General features: G+C 37.6%; 1 protein-coding gene across 1 annotated transcript in view; it reads left to right on the top strand.

Annotated features, from left to right (window-relative positions):
• Positions 1-978: 978 nt before the first annotated feature.
• The window catches only part of LOC121428565, a 32,316-nt gene continuing 14,291 nt past the window's right edge, over positions 979-19,003 (top strand). Inside the window, exons 1-10 of the mRNA XM_041625275.1 lie at positions 979-1,255; positions 5,911-6,033; positions 6,985-7,064; positions 8,946-9,048; positions 11,461-11,645; positions 12,553-12,652; positions 15,223-15,317; positions 16,049-16,163; positions 16,902-17,006; positions 17,637-17,824. Coding sequence (XP_041481209.1) covers positions 1,127-1,255; positions 5,911-6,033; positions 6,985-7,064; positions 8,946-9,048; positions 11,461-11,645; positions 12,553-12,652; positions 15,223-15,317; positions 16,049-16,163; positions 16,902-17,006; positions 17,637-17,824 — 1,223 coding nt within the window. The 5' untranslated portion in view covers positions 979-1,126. The remainder of the gene's footprint in view (positions 1,256-5,910; positions 6,034-6,984; positions 7,065-8,945; positions 9,049-11,460; positions 11,646-12,552; positions 12,653-15,222; positions 15,318-16,048; positions 16,164-16,901; positions 17,007-17,636; positions 17,825-19,003) is intronic.

Below are 19,003 nucleotides of genomic sequence, written 5' to 3'. Positions count from 1 at the left end.
GCATAATTTAGAAAGCATATGGACCTAGTTTATGAAACTTGGCGTTAAGGTTAATCAAGTATTACTGAATATCCTGCCTGATTTTCAGGTCACATGAAGGTCATTTAGGGTCAATGAATCATGACAATGACCATGTTGGGGGAATCAACATCAAAATCTTAACCTAAGGTTAAGTTTTTGAAATGTCATCACAACTTAAAAATTATATGGAGCTAGTTCATGAAACTTGGACATAAGACTAATCAAGTATCACTGAACATCCTGTGCGAGTTTCAGGTCACATGACCAAGGTCAATGGACTTTGGCCATGTTGGTGTATTTGTTGAATAACCATCATAACTCTGAAAGTGTATGGATCTAGTTCATAAAACTTGGACATAAGAGTAATCAATTATCACTGAACATCTCATGCGAGTTTCAAGTCACATGACCAAGGTCAAAGGTCAATGGACTTTGGCCATTTTGGAGGTAATCATTAGATTGCTGTCATAACTTTAAAAGTTTATAGATATAGTTTATAAAATGTGGATTTAGAGGTAATCAAGTATCACTGACACGTCTTATGTCGCATGCTCAAGGTTAATTGTCATTTATTGTCAATGAAAGTAATATTGTATCATAATATATATGAATGGTGTTTTTATAACTAATTGTTTAATAGTAGTTTTCAAAGTCAGCACTGCTATTGTATTCAATCGCGCGATGCAGGTGAGACTGCCAGAGGCGCTCCACTTGTTTCACATTACTACCCACTATAACTTTGTCATTGACAAAAAAAAGAAAGAAAGAAAAGGAACATTTGATTGCTCATGCATTCACCTCAGAGACAGTAAATTGTTGTCGGAATATATCCCGCGCGGCACGCATGGAATCGCCCGTCCACGGTTTTTGACCGAATACAATCGGTGGTCAGTACTTAAATAGCTTTGTTAACAGGTAGGTCACTTAAGCGTGTAAAAAGGAGTCGTCCTATGACAAACCTTGTTTTCACCATCATAGGGATAGAGCGATTAAAGTTTTTCATCCTTTTGTATACAAGGACAGTATCCCTTAACAGAAACCAGATTCCTCAAATAAACCCAGGATATTTTTCGTTGATATTCGTCGTTTAAGTCATTTATTTATCATGATGAGGGTTTGTTTATTGGTCATCGTGTTCTCTGTGATGGTTTTATTCGGCTTTACTCGCGGAGAGGAAATGTTTACGGACCCCGATGGCGCTAAGTGCAAAGTTCCAAAAGTTGAGCTGAAAATGGTAGGGATTTTAACTTCTCACTCTTCATTACACGGTATCATGTACTCAATAATAGACCGACATTTCAATGTACGCGCTAACCATGCTAATCGCGGCGCGGTTCAAAATGTAAGTTTTTTTGTACATTCATGAGACATTGTTTTATTTTGATTTTCATGGAGGGAATGGAGTCTAACCTAACCCGGAACCGTTTTGAGGAGCCAAAATAAATGCAATATTCGTAGGGGTTTTTTAGTGTAATTTCTAAGAGACTAGAGAGAGGAGGAGAGAAGCACTCATTCAATGAACAAGTTACATGGTTATGATATAACCTTGTTCTCACTCATCCAATGCTTGTTCTCAGTTATATCTCCATGTGTGTCAAAATAAGGGTGCCAATGTTTGGCTTATTTTCTCTTTTTGTTTCGGGCAAATGCCTGATTTTTTTTACACTGACAGTTTCCATTACACCTATTATTCATGCAACCTGGCTCTTATTTAAATTTGACACTCTGAATAATTTTTTTCTTAATTAAAAATAGAGATCAAAAAATGAAAAATTTCTTGCCATATTACTTTCCACCAATAGAGGGCGTACACAAAAATATGCCCAAAATTCAAGTTTTTGAGCGCTCTGTGAATACAATAATTTTTCCCAAGTTACTAATGAAAAATAAATTGCAACTGTATGGAAATTAATAATTTTGGTCACAAAAGTGATATTTTAATGATTTTTTAAAGTATGTGCTCAATACAGCATTGGCATGCCATAGTCCTACCTGTAGTTTCTCCACAGGCAGAATGGTAGCAGTGAACAAGTGGTGGTGGGTATGATCCACTAGCAGTTCATGTTTGATTTGTTTGTTTTTTTGTGCAATTTCTAGGAGACTAGAGAGAGAGGAGGAGAGAAGCAGAGGTGGTGGGTATGATCCACTAGCCGTTTAAGTTTGATTTGTTTGTTTTTGTGCAATTTCTAGGAGACTAGAGAGACGATGAGAGAAGGAGAGGAGTGGGTATGAGCCACTAGCAGTTCATGTTTGATTTGTTTGGTGTTTTGTGCAATTTCTAGGAGACTAGAGAGAGGAGGAGAGAAGAGGGGTGGGTATGATCCACTAGTAGTTTAAGTTTGATTTGTTTGGGGTTTTTTGGGGGGAATTTCTAGGAGACTAGAGAGAGGAGGAGAGCAGGAGAGGAGTGGGTATGATCCACTAGTAGTTTAAGTTTGATTTGTTTGGGGTTTTTTGGGGGGAATTTCTCGGAGACTAGAGAAAGGAGGAGAGAAGGAGAGGTGGTGGGTATGATCATGGACCTACAGAGTGATAGGTCCATGGTATGATCCTCTAGCAGTTCATGTTTGATTTGTTTTTTTTTGTGCAATTTCTAGGAGACTACACTCTAAATTACACGGATTTAAAATAAGTCCACATGGACTGTAGTTAGGGACCAATCGAATTTCGGATTTAGTTTGAATCCTTAGGCTTCATTTTTAAATCTCGAAAGATTTAAATTCAAATCAATTGATATTTATATCTAAGTCTTCGGGATTAAAACTAAATCCAGAAATCGATTGGTCCCTAACTACAGTCCACCTGGACTTATTTTAAATCCCTGTAATTTAGAGTGTAGAGAGACGAGGAGAGAAGGAGAGGAGTGGGTTTGATCCATTAGCAGTTTAAGTTTGATTTGTTTTGTTTTTTTGTGTGTGCAATTTCTAGGAGACTAGAGAGACGAAGAGAGAAGGAGAGGGGTCGGTATGATCCATTAACAGTTCATGTTTGATTTGTTTGGTAATTGTGTAATTTCTAGGAGACTAGAGAGAGGAGGAGAGAAGGAGAGGTGGTGGGTATGATCCACTAGCAGTTCATGTTTGATTTGTTTGGTATTTGTGTAATTTCTAGGAGACTAGATAGAGGAGGAGAGAAGGAGAGGGGTGGATATGATCCACTAGCAGTTCACGTGTGATTTGTTTGGTGTTTTGTGCAATTTCTAGGAGACTAGAGAGAGGAGGAGAGAAGAGGTGGTGGGTATGATCCTCTAGCAGTTCATGTTTGATTTGTTTGTTTTTTTGTGTAATTTCTAGGAGACTAGAGAGACGAGGAGAGAAGGAGAGGTGGTGGGTATGATCCACGAGCAGTTCATGTTTGATTTGTTTGGTTTTTGTGTAATTTCTAGGAGACTAGAGAGACGAGGAGAGAAGGAGAGGTGGTGGGTATGATCCACGAGCAGTTCATGTTTGATTTGTTTGGTATTTGTGTAATTTCTAGGAGACTAGAGAGAGGAGGAGAGGTGGTGGGTATGATCCTCTAGCAGTTCATGTTTGATTTGTTTGGTGTTTTGTGCAATTTCTAGGAGACTAGAGAGAGGAGAGGTGGTGGGTATGATCCTCTAGCAGTTCATGTTTGATTTGTTTGGTGTTTTGTGCAATTTCTAGGAGACTAGAGAGAGGAGAGAAGGAGAGGTGGTGGGTATGATCCACTAGCAGTTCATGTTTGATTTGTTTGGTTTTTGTGCAATTTCTAGGAGACTAGAGAGACGAGGAGAGAAGGAGAGGGGTGGGTATGATCCACTAGCAGTTCATGTTTGATTTGTTTGGTTTTTTGTGCAATTTCTAGGAGACTAGAGAGACGAGGAGAGAAGGAGAGGTGGTTGGTATGATCCACTAGCAGTTCATGTTTGATTTGTTTGGTTTTTGTGCAATTTCTAGGAGACTAGAGAGAGGAGGAGAGAAGGAGAGGTGGTGGGTATGATCCACTAGCAGTTCATGTTTGATTTGTTTGGTTTTTGTGCAATTTCTAGGAGACTAGAGAGAGGAGGAGAGAAGGAGAGGTGGTGGGTATGATCCACTAGCAGTTCATGTTTGATTTGTTTGGTTTTTGTGCAATTTCTAGGAGACTAGAGAGAGGAGAGAAGGAGAGGTGGTGGGTATGATCCACTAGCAGTTCATGTTTGATTTGTTTGGTTTTTGTGCAATTTCTAGGAGACTAGAGAGACGAGGAGAGAAGGAGAGGAGTGGGTATGATCCACTAGCAGTTCATGTTTGATTTGTTTGTTTTTTGTGCAATTTCTAGGAGACTAGAGAGACGAGGAGAGAAGGAGAGGGGTGGGTATGACCCACTAGCAGTTCATGTTTGATTTGTTGTCAATCTATTTTTTTTATTGGTATCGATCTGGGGGGGGGGATATATCCCTAAATACATCAGTTGTGGGTGTGGCCTGTATTTTTAGCCCCATGATTTATGATGGAACATTGTAATAATAATGTTGAATCATATGACACGTATGATCATGATGACAATGAGGGAGTAGAAGAAAAAGATGATGGTAATGGTGATTTATAGAACATCGGGGTTTATTAAAATACTCGAGTATAGATGGGGGGATGGGGGCACACCCCAAAGAAGATTCACGGCGAAAAGGAAAATGGTAAGATAATATGATGTTAAACTGTCTTTATCTATTCCAAAATCAGATTTTCACTTTGAAAAGGCCCAACAAATTTGCTCGAAACGCAAGGCATTTGTGACACAATCCATGGTGTGCACTGCAGTCATTTCTAGAATCACCCACTTGTTCACTGCTACCATCCTCTCTGTGGGGAATCTAACTGTACTCAATGCAGTACTACAAAACACATTTTAAAAATTCATTAAAATGCCACTTTTTTTAACAAAGTAAAAATGTTCATACAGTTGCAATCTATTTTTTTCACTAGTAAGGTGGTGATCATTTTTTGTTTTATAATTCACTGAAGTGCTCATAGACTTGAGTTTTTGGCTTATTTTTGTGCAGGCCCTCTATTGGTGGAAAATAAAAGTTCAAGAAAATTGTCATTTTTCAATTTCTATTTATAATTTAGAAAAAAATAATTGAAAGAATTCATTTTACTTAAGAACACAGTTATATAATCAATAAGTTTCAATAAAAACCAAGTATATTGACCCAAGAACAAGAGAAAATAGGCCAAACATTACCAACATTATCTCACCACACATGCAAGGAATGGTAACAGAAAACAAGGTTATAACATAACCTTGTTTTGAATGAGTGAAGTCACCTAGAGAAGATACAAAAGAAATGAAAATTGGAAATTAAAAGAGAGTATAAAAGGGAGAGAACCGTGAAAACAGACAAGAATAATCAAAGTGACCCTGTGGGACGTGTCCACCGATTTCTACGCAAGGGCAGCTAAGCACAGAGAATAGGCGCTGGAGCACCCGTCTACATGTATTTGCAAAATTTCAGCTCGCGATTCGCGCTTGCATTATTGATATCATCCGTAGTACTTAAATCTTATTGTTCATACTCTGTTCTTATGCCTCAAATTTAAAGGGTAAAACCCTCTAGAATTTAAATAAAAGCTTTTAGATTTTCTAATTTATGTCAGTCTTGGACGTTAGTTTTGATTGCGAACGGAAATCTCTTAAAGTCATTGGCACGTACGTGTTGTTCATTACGGACACAAGAACATTTTTTTCAATGGAATCACCTACATATTTTTTTTTCTGATAACACTTATTATAAGAATGTTGCAATATGAATTAACAAACAAAACATAAAGGCAGATAATTGTCTAAGAAGCGCTGTTGCATACTTTTACTATCATTGCTGCAGCTAAAGCCCTGAAAAGCATTATCATTTCACTGATCATTATTTCCTTTTTTATAATTTCTACAAAGCTGAAACCAGGGATTAACATACAAACCAAAAGGAGATCTGAGCGGACCACAGGCCAACCAATGACGTTTGAAGTCTGGTACGATGAGTCAGTCCTAAACTCAACAGAAAAAGACGTCGTCATTGTAAGTGAAATCTTTTTAAAAAGCGTTTTACAAACAAACAAAATATATTCACTAATTATTTATGTATAATCAAATAAACTGAAATAAAAGATGAAAGTAACTGTAATTGGAGCTATGATGAATATGCTTTTTTAATTAGATAAGTGTTTAATTTGGATCTGAACAATGTGATATTACACTCTTACAAAAATCAGTCAAAGTGACTAAATCAGTCGTTAGCTGGGTGCAACTGATATGAAAATCACTGATAGTCACATTTCTGACATATATTCTAGTCCGAACTAGTAAAATAAGACACGAAAATAGTCAAATATGACTAGAATAACAGTTGCACCCAGCTGACCCTATTAACTATTCATGTTTGACTGATTTGTTTTTAGAGTATAGGGAAAGAACTATTGGAATTAATTCCACAGAGGTTGGGCAAAACTAGAAAGGGAAATATCCCCTCAAGGGCCTAGGAACAATTTCTAAAGAGGAGGGGGGTGGTTTGTTAAAAAAAATTACAAGAAAGCAAAGTCGCTCCAAAATGAAGGTGATTTCGGTCAATTTGCGACGTTTTAGCGTAGGCCTACCAACCTGATGCCTATGACGTGCAACATACGAAGTACCCCCAGAAACATCTTGGGAGTTGGGTTTACTTCAGCTTCAACCCTTAGCACCCCCTCTTTCCAGGGCCATGTATCACCTTGGTAATGACGTCAGTGATCACTCAATAAAGACATGTTAGGGTGAAGTTAATGTGCAGGCCAACATTCCAATGTTTAAAAAAAACTTTCACTTTAAAAAGGGCAACAAATGAATGTAACCCTTGATCTAATTGAATTTATCAACCCGCTCCAAGGAGTCAGTTATTCACTTTTTTTTGGGGGGGTTCTCGAATTGATATTTCATAATCCTTACTCAAGCTACATCGATTCTATATCCTGTCTATTCTTCGTTAAATCCCAGAATACTACTCAGCAAACTGTCGAATTGATATCAAGACAACTCAGAGTGAAGGAAAGATTAAAAAGCTTCATTTTCCCGAGGTAACATTTTAAAGCTCCTTGTTATCATTTTATAAGTGGCGTAGCTACGGGAGAGGGGGCCTATGGGGCACGTGCCCCCCCCCCTGAGATTTGGTGTACCCCCAGGTGCCCCCCCCCCCTGAAAAAATTGACAGAGCAAAAAAAAGGGAGAAAGAAGAAAAGAAAAAGGAAAAGAAGAAGAAAGACAGAAGAAAAAAAAGAAGAGGAAAATAAGAGGAGGAAGACGAGTGAATGAAATAATGTGAGGGGAAGACTTGCAAAAAAAAATCTTTCATGTTACTATAAAAATATTTGCTTGCGCTTCGCGCCAGAGGTGCCTGTTCGATGAGATTCATATCTTGCTCAATAGACTTATATGGAGCAAGTTTTGAAGTCAATATACAAAACATATATTAGCTCGAACATCGAGCTTTTATTACTTTTTTCATTTACAAATTTAAATGCTTTCTAAAATGTCCATTTTATGGTCTACAGCATTTTAAGCTCACGCTGCGTGGTCACATTGTTTGATTTGCCAGGTTCCTATTCTCTACGTGTATTCCAAAATGTTCCATTAAACAAAACTAATGTATTCAGACAGCCCAGATTTTAGGTCTAAATCTAAAACATGCGCAAAAGCCTGCATGCTCTTTGTTTAAAGTGTACCTAAATTATCCAGTTTCACATCAAAATATTAATAATTGTCTGCTCACGCTTCACGATGGCATTATTTATGATACCCAATTAACTATATCATATTTATGATTTACAAAATATAAATAGAATGTCCCGCTCTTAGGTCTAAAATCTCGATTTTTTTCCTCTCGTGCTTTGCGCTCGCATTATTGAAATATATACCGTCTTCATGGATAACTGTAAGCAGTCCTTAACAGGTCCCTTTTCGATAAAGTTAGAACAGTAAATAAAAATTTCTACTCGCGCTTGGCGTTCGCAGTAACCATCTAGTTACATACGAATATTGTTCAGGATCACACATAACTGCCCAGAATATCACATTTTCAGGACAAAGTACATGAAAGTAAAAAAAAAACGCTCGCGCTTTTTATAAGGCTTATGAGATTATTTCATGTTTATGTTGTTTTATAAGAATAAAACTAAGAAGTGACTGAAAGGGGAAATATAGGTGAAGATAATTTCGGGCCCCGTCCCATATTGGAGAAAGTCGGATCCGCCCTTGTGACACATACACACACACACCGGAAAAAATGGTGCCCCCCTAAAAAAGCAAGGACCCCCCCAGGAAAAAAATCCTAGCTACGCCACTGCATTTGTTCTTTATTCATTGATGAAATTGCTACTAAACACTATGAAAAAAGGGTGGATAATTACTCTGTAGGTGTTACGCCTACAATACAATTTTTTGACAAATCAATCCCAATTCTCACATAAGTTTAGCCAAGTATGTTTAACAAATATTCAAAAGAAGGCCCTATTACTCAACGGTCTTATTTAGATGGTTTAAACGCCATCAAATGCAATAAAACAGTGTTTTGTAGCATCAATCCTCCGTTAGTCGCCAAGTATTTACATTGAGCACACATTGAGTGGATGATTCAACTGAATTTCAATGATTTGAAAATCGACCACCTTATTTGAATTATAATTTTACGACGATATTCTAACCAGTTGGTATCTACCCGTCTTCAGCAAACGAAAGACACCATTTTGCAAACCAACAGCAAATCTATCCAAAAACATGAAAAATAGACCAAACTGGTCGAGAAAGCTGTTTCATGCATATGTCTAGACGGAGAAATTTAAATTCACAAAATATGCCGTTTTCTTCCCGTTTTTTCATATGGGCTATAACATGGCTACGAAATGAAAACTTGAAGTTGATCACTGTGAATGGTAACGTCGATTTCTCATTTTCAATGGCAGGTCGTGTGAAACTGGGACATACATCTTCAATGGAGAAGTGTTTAACTGCACATGTGGAAGTGCCACTTGTAGTTTAGCAACATTACCTGAACATCATTTAAATGTAGGTATTCATATCTTTGTTCAAATAGATTTCCTTACCCAGTGTCATCTTTAGAAAAGGGCATATACGGATTATAGACACAATTACCTTTTATCTTTAAAGAAATCATCATCACTAGTATGGCTGCTAATATATTACTTACTGAACTCTCTGTATCACATGATTTATGTATGTATCACACCAGTGCTGTTGTCAAGGCATAAACCTCCAAGGCCTAGGCCAAGGCATGGAAACCCAAGGCCAAGGCCAAGGCCTGAAAACCTCAAGGCCAAGGCATTTCAAACTTTCGATAGTATAATAGGTGAGAGCAAGCGAACTGAGCGAGCAAAAATTTTGACCTTTGTGCACGAAAAACAAAACTAATTTCATGGCAGATTTAGACAATATATTAAGATAATAATATAGTTACCTTTGTCACCTGTTTGTACATTATAGTTATTATTATTTTCATTATTAAATTATTATTATAATTTATTATTTTTTTATGCAATTTACATTGCAATGATTATTATTACCACGGTTATCTGATCCTGGCATGCCTATTCTCAACTTATTTCTTTCTCCACTCCCTAGAACAGGGGCGGCAGAACGTATTCTTATTATTTTTTTTTGGGGGGGGGGGTCAAAGCCAGAAAGGGCACTTACATGTCAAAATTGGCATTTGGTGCAAACAGATATTTTCTAAATAAGATTATCAACTAAGTGAAGTAGTTGTGTATTTTGTAGAAATTAAGTTGACTAAAGCCTTTTTTAGTGATTTCTCATTGATAAGATAGATATTTTGAGTTAGTGGTTTAAAACAATTCAATTCTGAAGGTGAAAGACTCGATGTTTGGTCAATTACAGTGCTAATCACTTTTAAAAGGGCATCCTTGCGAGATGTTGCCGCGCAAATCATAAGCAAAAACTTTTTGATATTGTGACATAAAAATTAGATATTCCGGGCTGTTTTTGTAATTGTAAAAAAGATGTGTATCTAACTAAAGAATTAAGCGTGAGCTGAAATATTTAATATACTTACAGGTGTGCAAAGTAAGCTGATAAAGAACTGCATTTAGCATGTTTAGTGACTCATAAATATAAATAACTCACCGATCAAATAATGCGAGCGCAAAGCGCGAGCTCAAAAATTTTTGATATTTCAACCTGAAAATTCGACATTCTAAAAAAATTTTTGTAAACAGGAACAGGTTAAGTACCTTACCTGCTTACATGTACAACAATAATTGATGCAAGTGCAGAACGCGAACCAAAAATTTGTGATATTCTAACCTTAAAATTCTAAACATTTTTGTAACCATGAACAGGATTAATATTGTACTAAAAATAAATGATGCAAGCGCGATCCAAAATTTTGCCATTTTCGAACCTAAAATATATCATTATTTACTATAAAAAAGGGTATTTCATTTTAAAAGGGCATATTTCATTTGGAAAAAAGAACATTTTCGATTTTGGAAAAGGGGCATTTTTCCTCACAAGGATTTTTCGGGGGGGGGGGAGGCAAGAGAGCACAAGTTGAAATTTTGAAATGATGACCTGAAAATGAGTCACTTTTAGGACTCGTGTCCATTTTCATGTTTTTTTTTTCCTGCTCACAACCCCTTTTACATTTAATTTCTCATTTCTTCTACATGTATCTTTTACACTTATTTAAGCTCAAAAATCGGAATAAAGAATACTAACAAAATAAAGTTATATTCCCACTTTCTCATCTCTTTACAAATATCAGAACCCCCCCCCCCCCCCCCAAAAAAAAAAAGAGAGAGAAGTTCCACCACCAAGAATAAACTTAGAAAAGGAAAAAAGGAAAGGTAAAGGAGTAAGTGTGATATTATTTCCTTTACATATTGTCACAATCTATCACAAAATTAGCTTTTCTTATAGTAAGAAAGTGAAAAAACTTTGCTCACTCGCTCACTTCAATTGCTTTAAACTTTTTTGGCAGAAATTTTGCTCTATATATATGCCATGCTTGGCCCCTCAAATCTTTTGGCTCATCATGCCATTGACATAGCCCATTTGAATATGACAAAATTGAAGATTGTGTTCAAGTTTACCAAATCTTTTCAGAATATCATTAAGACTTAAAACATTCTTCTTGGCCAAAGAAAATAAAATACAAGGAAAGTCCTTGTTATCATTCTTTATGAAAATTGTTGTCAAAATTAGCTGTCAGATCTCTCAGAATTATTGCTGTCATCAAATCACTCTAATCTTTATTACAATGATTATTACTATATCATTATTATCATCATTAGTCATGATTACAACATGTTACCAATAAATGTTATTTTTCATCATACTGTTTTCTTTGTCACATAAATGAATGTGATGATGATAATTCTTGATGATGGTGATAATCACAATTTATGGCACTGCTATAGTACACTTACTACCATTCTTTTCCAGCCATGTTTGAATTGCCGACGAGATGAGAACGGGACCGAGTACGACTGCGAGCCCGAACCAGGAGGACCAGAGGAGAGAGGAATTAACGATGTCCATTTCGTGCTATATGTCACCTCTGTAAATGCATGTGCAGAAGGAGTTATTGCATTCGCCGGCCCATGCTTTCTTGGTCTAACATTCAATAGGTGGGATTATAAACCTCTCTTTAAGAATGTCGAATAATCCGTTCCCCTGATTGGTCAAAACTGACGTCATGTAAGCGAACATGCCTTTAAAATAACAAACTCAGGTGGTAACCAAGGGCAACGGGCATAGTTAACAAGCTAGATTTCTGCCCGTTGCCCCTGACCCGCCCATTAACGACGGGCATAGCAAAATTTGGCTAAGATCCCCATTTGATTGCATGCAAAATGTTGCTTTCTGCAGTGATTGCGGATACCATAAATATCCGATTATATAGGCCTATACATAAAATTATGCATTCGATATGTTCAATTTTCACCCCTATATGCAGATGACAGGATCATAATATATCTATTGTCTATGCATTATTGCATAAATATCTGGCAAAACCGTTACCTCACAAAAATGAAAATATTTAAGGCCTGGTCACACCGCCAGAGCGTTGTTGGAGCGGTCGTGGAGCAGAGAGAAAAAATAATCACCGCTCGCTACCGTTCACCATTTTCTATTTCGATTTTTTTTTCGATTTTCCCCAATTTTGTGAGCGAAATTCGACCCTCTCTCCCTACCGCTCCACGACCGCTCCAACAACGCTCGGGCAGTGTGACCGGGGGAGCGTTTCATGAAAGGACTTGTCAGACGTTTTATCCGACAAGTCCTGTTTTATCCGACAGCTACTATAGTAACAGTGCTTCTCAACCAATCAGAATCCAGGAAAGTTGTCAGATCTGACAACTTGTCGGACGAAAATATTGATGAAATGCCCCAGAGGCCTTTAATCCTTTCCCATCATTCTATCCATGTTTTCAGTGTTACAGTCTTTTAATTTTATTTCACGCCACTAACATGATTTTTTGAAGATCACAATATCTATTTTGACTAATGATTTGAATTATTTTAAACCCCAAGACCAATTGCAGGGTCAATGAATATTTGTCCGGATTCTCTCAGACAATTCGCACCAGAAGTAATTCAGCAAGTGGTTCAGCATGAAATCTACCATGCAATAGTAAGTAAAAATGGTGTGAGAAATTGAATGTACAACAGTTTTGGCAACTGTGATGCAGGCTTGTTTGTAATTTCTCACACTTCTATATAACTTTTTTTCTTTAATCATTCGCGTGATCCAGCGTTAAGGCATGGCTGCCAAGTCATCTCCACCAGACAAATCATGCAATCAGATAGCTGGCTAACTTGTTATCTCTGTGCATGGTCTAGTGGTTGAGACACCGGCGTCTGAAGATTGGCTCTCGAGTTCGATCCCTAGCAGAGGCATTTTTTGCCCTCACCATTTTTTTTTTATGAATAGAGGATATCTTTGTGGAATATTTTTATTCATCAATTAAATGAATTGATTTAATGAATCTCCCTTTTTTCACAGCACGACAAGATTCGCCAAAGCTGTTGTACATTTGATTTCTTACATGCTTATATACTGTACATTTGGTTTGTAATATCACATTAGCAACTCGAACATTTACTCGTCTATCGAATGAAAGTAAAGATACATTATATTATTTTGGAGTGATGGGTTTAAAACGGACAAAACAGTTTATTTGCACAGTCTATAATGCCAATCATGTTATATATTAGCTAATAAAGTTGAAAGGATCGCTCGTTTTGTGTTTTAATCTATGAATAAAAAGCGCATGACTGACATATTGTATTTCTCAAAAAATCTTCAATAAATACTTCAGGTTTCTATTCGTATTTTGAACTAACTTAAGAACTATTGGAAGCAGATCTATAAACAACACAGTTATTTCTGTTTTCTACCTTCCGGCCTAGTGATCACGTCATTAAATATAGGATAAATTGCCATTATAATGGGATAATAAACAATGTTGATCGTAGACTATTCTCTAAATCGAATGCTTCTCAACCAATCAATATCCAGGAAAGTTGTCAGATCTGACAACTTGTCGGACGAAAATATTGATGAAATGCCCCAGAGGCCTTTAATCCTTTCCAATCATTCTATCCATGTTTATTTAGGATAAATTGCCATTATAATGGGATATTAAACAATGTTGAACGTAAACTATTCTCTAAATCAAATAAAACAATTTGCCCTCCTAAGCTTAAATCAATGCTTTTAAATTCAATTTACCTCAATCTACTATGTGAGGACATCGTGGTCTAGTGGTTATGACGCTTGTCTTTAAATCTGAGGGACGTTGATTCGATTCCAAGCCATGGCGCGTCTTCCTTCTGCAATAAATCTACCCACTTTGTGTTTTTGTGCATTACCGTAGAGCGCTTAGATAATTATGATAAAGTTAGTCTTAAGTGCTGTCTAAAGTAGGTCACACCGCCAGAATTTTGCTGAAGCGATCCTTGAACGGTAAGGAGAGGGGATCGAATTTCGACAACACTCGTTACCGCGCGCAAAATCGGGGAAAACAAATCGAAAACACGGGCGTTGCCTTAGCGGTGCATCGCTGAAGCCGGCGTTGCTTTAGCATTGCTTTAGCGGTGACTCATCCATACCAACGCCAAACCAAAGTTCATCACCACAATGGATAGCTGCTTCAACGCCCGACACCGTTCCAGCAATCCCGTGTCCGCTCGTAAAAAAGAGCTTACAACCGTTCTACCAGAAATTGTGGTACATTTAATCATAGCAGCAGTGGTCCAACTTTCAATATTTCTGCGTTAGCCTAGCGGACCCAAGCGTCCACGAACTTGCGTCTAGCGGTGCCAAACTTTGATTGGACGTTGTTGGAGCGGTGGTGAACTTTACCGGAGTGGAAAATTGCTCGCTTCTTATCGCTCGCAATATTTTTATCAGCTCAAAACTTTCAGAGCGGTAGGAGGGACCATGAGCGGTGGCCGAGCGTATACGGCGTTGCCTTAACGGCGGTAAACTTCTGTTAAAAGGTGGTGGACGGTAATGAGCGGAGATGATTTTTTAAACACCGCTCAGGACCGCTCCAGCATGTTCTGGCAGTGTGACCACAAACCTCCCGAGCGTTGTTGGAGCAGTCGTGGAGCGGTAGGGAAAGAGGGTCGAATTTCGCTCACAAAAATGGGGAAAAAATCGAAAACAAAAAAGAAAACAATCGAAATCGAAAATGGTGAACGGTAGCGAGCGGTGATGATTTTTTCTCTCCGCTCCACGACCGCTCCAACAACGTTCGGGCGGTGTGACCAGCTAGGCCTTTAGCAAGTGTGTTTATTATAATTATCACTTTGTTAAAAAGTGACTCAGCTCTTTGATTTCCCTCCATACTCATGTATATTCTACAAATTGACTATCAAAAGTCTTTTCCACCCCACCTTAGTGACCAGTTGCTTTATTGCTTCAATAAAGGGGATGGGTGACCGCCCCCTATGATTTTTGAAGACATGAAAAAAAATTGAAAAAAGAGGGAAAGAAACGGAAGAAAAAAAGGAAGAAGGGTGTACAAACGAGAGATCTGAGCCAATACCTCTCGTGTGAATTTACATTTAGGTCGTCGAGCTGCACCCCTTATCAAAATATCCAGGTGCCACACCATTGTCTACATCATAAGAGGTAGAATATTACATGAGATGAAGAAATATGTCTAATCCTTCTCTTTCCTTTTCCTCGCACAGGGTGTCAATTCAGGTTTGTTTGCATTTTTTAGAGATGAAAATGGGGACCCATTAACACCCCTGCAGGAAAATGGTTTTCCTGAATTCGACAGTAGGTGAGATATAAAAGTTCTGATTTGTTTTTGTTTCAGATTGTATTGTTCTTTTTATTCGAGAACGAGCACGTATATTCGGAAGTAATTTTTTGTCACTGATTAGTTGAAATTCTATATTTTATTAAAGATCTGTCTCAATTATATTTTCTAAATACAGTATAGAGAGTTTTTTGTAATATTGATGGGTTCCCAGTAGTCTTAAAATGATATGATATTTAAAATTATTATTACAGAATCAACACGTTCATAAGATGTAATCATGACGTTTCAATGCGGAAAAACGAAGTACGAAGTATCTTTTTGAAAACAGCAATGTTTTGGGGGAGAATTCTCTTGACAGCATGAAAGCTGGATAAAAAATTCCATTTGCGATATCCACTCAAACCAGAGGCATATATTTGTTCTAGTCACTCATCGTTTATAACAAAATTTACTGGGCTTCCTACTTGGTTCCATGACATTTGCTCTGGCGACAATTGCTCCGATGGAGAATCTGCACATTAAGCCAAGCATAAAACCTAACCTCTACAAGTAAATAAACCCTAATCATAATATTTCCATCATTCTGAAGCATAAACTCTATTGCAATCCTTACTCTAACCCTAAGCCTTCTATTGAGATATTAAGACCGGAGCAATTGTGGCAGGAGCAAATGTCGTGTCACCTCCTACTTGATACCCCTCTAGATCAGGGTGGTTCCTAAGACTATCCCCCCCACCCTTCTTTCACAGTGCTGGACACTTCAAATGGAGTGAACGTGTCGCTCGAACTATGTCTTTAGATTGGGATATCCGTGGAGGGAAAACACAGCGGAACGTCACAATCTTGGTTACCCCGAACATAGTTGTAAGTATATGAATAGAGACTTCTCGACAAGCACGTCAATGTTACGTCAGTTCGCCATTAATGTTAAAATAATGACCTCACGTGATCTGTGCAAACGCGTTCGGGATGATGTTTTTTCTGTTCGCCATGCGGCGTACAATACATAATATGCTGCATTGTGTTCCTCAAGGATCAAAGCTTGGTCCTTTGATATTTATGACGCGGGTAAATGGCGGGGAGACACATAGCCTCATCGAACAACGGTAGAAATGTAGAGCATTCATGAAATTCTGGAGAGAAGGTCTGAAGGATAATGGATAGTATCTCGAAATCCTAAAGTCATCTAAGATTGACATGCAAGAGAAATGAAAGCGAAATTCGAAACTTTTGAAATTTAAGATGAAAACCATGGACGCCCGCTGGCTTCTTCTTTAAAAAAGGGCAATAATCTAAGCTTTATCAGAGGAAGTAAATCTTTATCTGAGTTCTTAATTGACGAATGGGCTGTTGATGGAGAATTTAAAAATGTGTACCTAAAAGTGGGACCGGAAGGAATATGGAGGGTGGTACAACATCCCTAGTAAACTACATGTATAATTGAGAATGGATTTTCTACAGAGGCGGCGGAACATCAGACTCGGACAAAGAAAGTGTAGGTGCACCTATTGTCTGCCAAACAATATGTGCCCCTCCACTTTCATTGTATGAGCCTGACGTTCCACCGCCTCTTGTTTTCTATCTTTGTGTTTTGTTTCGTAGCGGGAAGCTCGACAACATTTTGGTTGCGACTCGATTGAAGGTGTTGAACTTGAGGATGATGGCGATGGAAGTGCTCTTAGCCATTTTGAGGCTCGGATATTCACGGTAAGGTTGTTTGGATGTGTTGTTTTGTCATTCGCCACCAAGGAGTGAAGTAGGCACCCGATTGAAAGCGAAAATCAATATATAGTATGCCTAGAAATAATATATGTTGCTTGATCTATACATGATCTGACACCTGCACTCCTTAACACGAATAGATGTTTGACCCGAGGACTGATTATTGTGATTGATTGTATAGATCATGGAGTGCAATAAATCATTCAAATCAAACTTAAACATCAAAAGCTATACGATTCTTTACGAAAGACCCTAATGATCCCAAACCGAAAACGCCCATGTTCTGCCATTCCATTGTCACCTATTGGTTCTTGGAGTGAGAGAATTTCTTTTCTTTGAGTGCTTAATGTTTTCCATGACATAGACTTGAAACGAAATAGCATGGTGATTTTCAAAGGGACTATACAGATGGATAATACAATGATTATTCGTTTTTACAACATACTTTCGGAATATTTTTTCATTAACTTGACAGAAGGGTGTTTACACCATTTGACAGTGTGAAAAGTGGTAACCAGCTTGCAGAATTGTATTGCATTCAAGGCGGGAATTATATGTGTGCAAAATAGAGATCCACTGCAGCTCTTGTTGTATTTACCCATTTGTCCACTTTAGACGGAATCGATGGCGCCGCAACTTACTGTTGGTCGGAAGTTTTCTAGATTAACCTTGGCATGGCTCGAAGATACAGGGTGGTACGAAGTTGATTATGCCTATGCTGACCCGTACACCTGGGGCCGTGGTCTTGGCTGTGGATTTGTCAATCAGAGTTGTAAATGGTGGATGGACACACAAAGAGAAAGGTGGGAAAGCTTTTTTTTTCAAATTAAATTTCATTTTACTGAATGATGATGATGATGATGGGGATGATAGTGTTATTGATTCGCAATTATTACAGTAATTGCTCAATTATGTAGGCATACTGTTAAAACATTCCATTATGTTGGCCTGCTCCCTATACAAGCAAATTATCACTTAAATTTCTGGATTGAAATGAGGGTTGTGGGTTTATTTAAAAGCTCCAGATTCTTGTTTTCACAAAGACGTGTTGAAGGGGGATGAAAGGGGTCCATATTACAAATAGCTCAAAAGATTGGAATCAAAGTCGAATCTCGAATCGCGAAACATAAAAGTAGACCAATCACAGTTTCGTTTTCATTCAAATCTACCGGCTTTTTAAAATCGGTAACAGGCCATCTAATCAGACTCCCTGCAAATGAGCAATGTATATACACCTGGTATAAACACCTGGTCCTTCTTTCCCTATACATAAATTATATATATGTATGGGAAAAGATGGACCAGGGCTAAACCATAGCTTCATGGCATATCGCTTAGAGTGGTTCTCTTGGCTCGAATATGAGTTAACGGAATGCGCAAATTAAAAACACTGAATATTCTATAAAACCTGGTAGATCAGAATAGAGATTTTGCATAGAATTAAAGACATTGTCAGCCTCAGCCGAAATGCATGTTCAAAGAAGTAGAAATAGTTTAACACAGCACTTCAAAGTATTGTGAACGAAGTGTTTCAAAATATTATTCATAACCACTGAAATATACCGTAGAAGCCTTTTTGTAACTAAACTATTTTACTTCATGATTAAGTGAACTTTCCCATAGAAAAGGAGGTTCGATTATGATATTATGATCTAAAGGAGCGAATACTTGATCCCGATGACATTTTTGTATTTCACAGTACGAAACGTAAAGTAGTTATCGGAAAAGCTCTTTCTTTATGTGTTTGGTGATGGATCATTCTGTAAGCGAGAAAGAAAAAGAGGAATGGGAAAACTAAGATGATTTCCTGAAACTTCTTGTGTGAATATTGAGTATCTTGTCATCTATCTATCATCTCGAGAGAAACTATTCGTTTGTCTTTGTTTGATTGTATTTTACGTTTTTCAAGCGATCAAATTCTGATAGCAGACATTTTCTCCTATGAGAAACACACGCTTAACCTTTCAATTCGGCGGGTTCAT

The sequence above is a fragment of the Lytechinus variegatus genome, chromosome 15 (assembly GCF_018143015.1).
Source record: "Lytechinus variegatus isolate NC3 chromosome 15, Lvar_3.0, whole genome shotgun sequence".
NCBI lineage: Eukaryota > Metazoa > Echinodermata > Echinoidea > Temnopleuroida > Toxopneustidae > Lytechinus > Lytechinus variegatus.
This window is presented reverse-complemented; position numbering and strand designations above follow the sequence as displayed.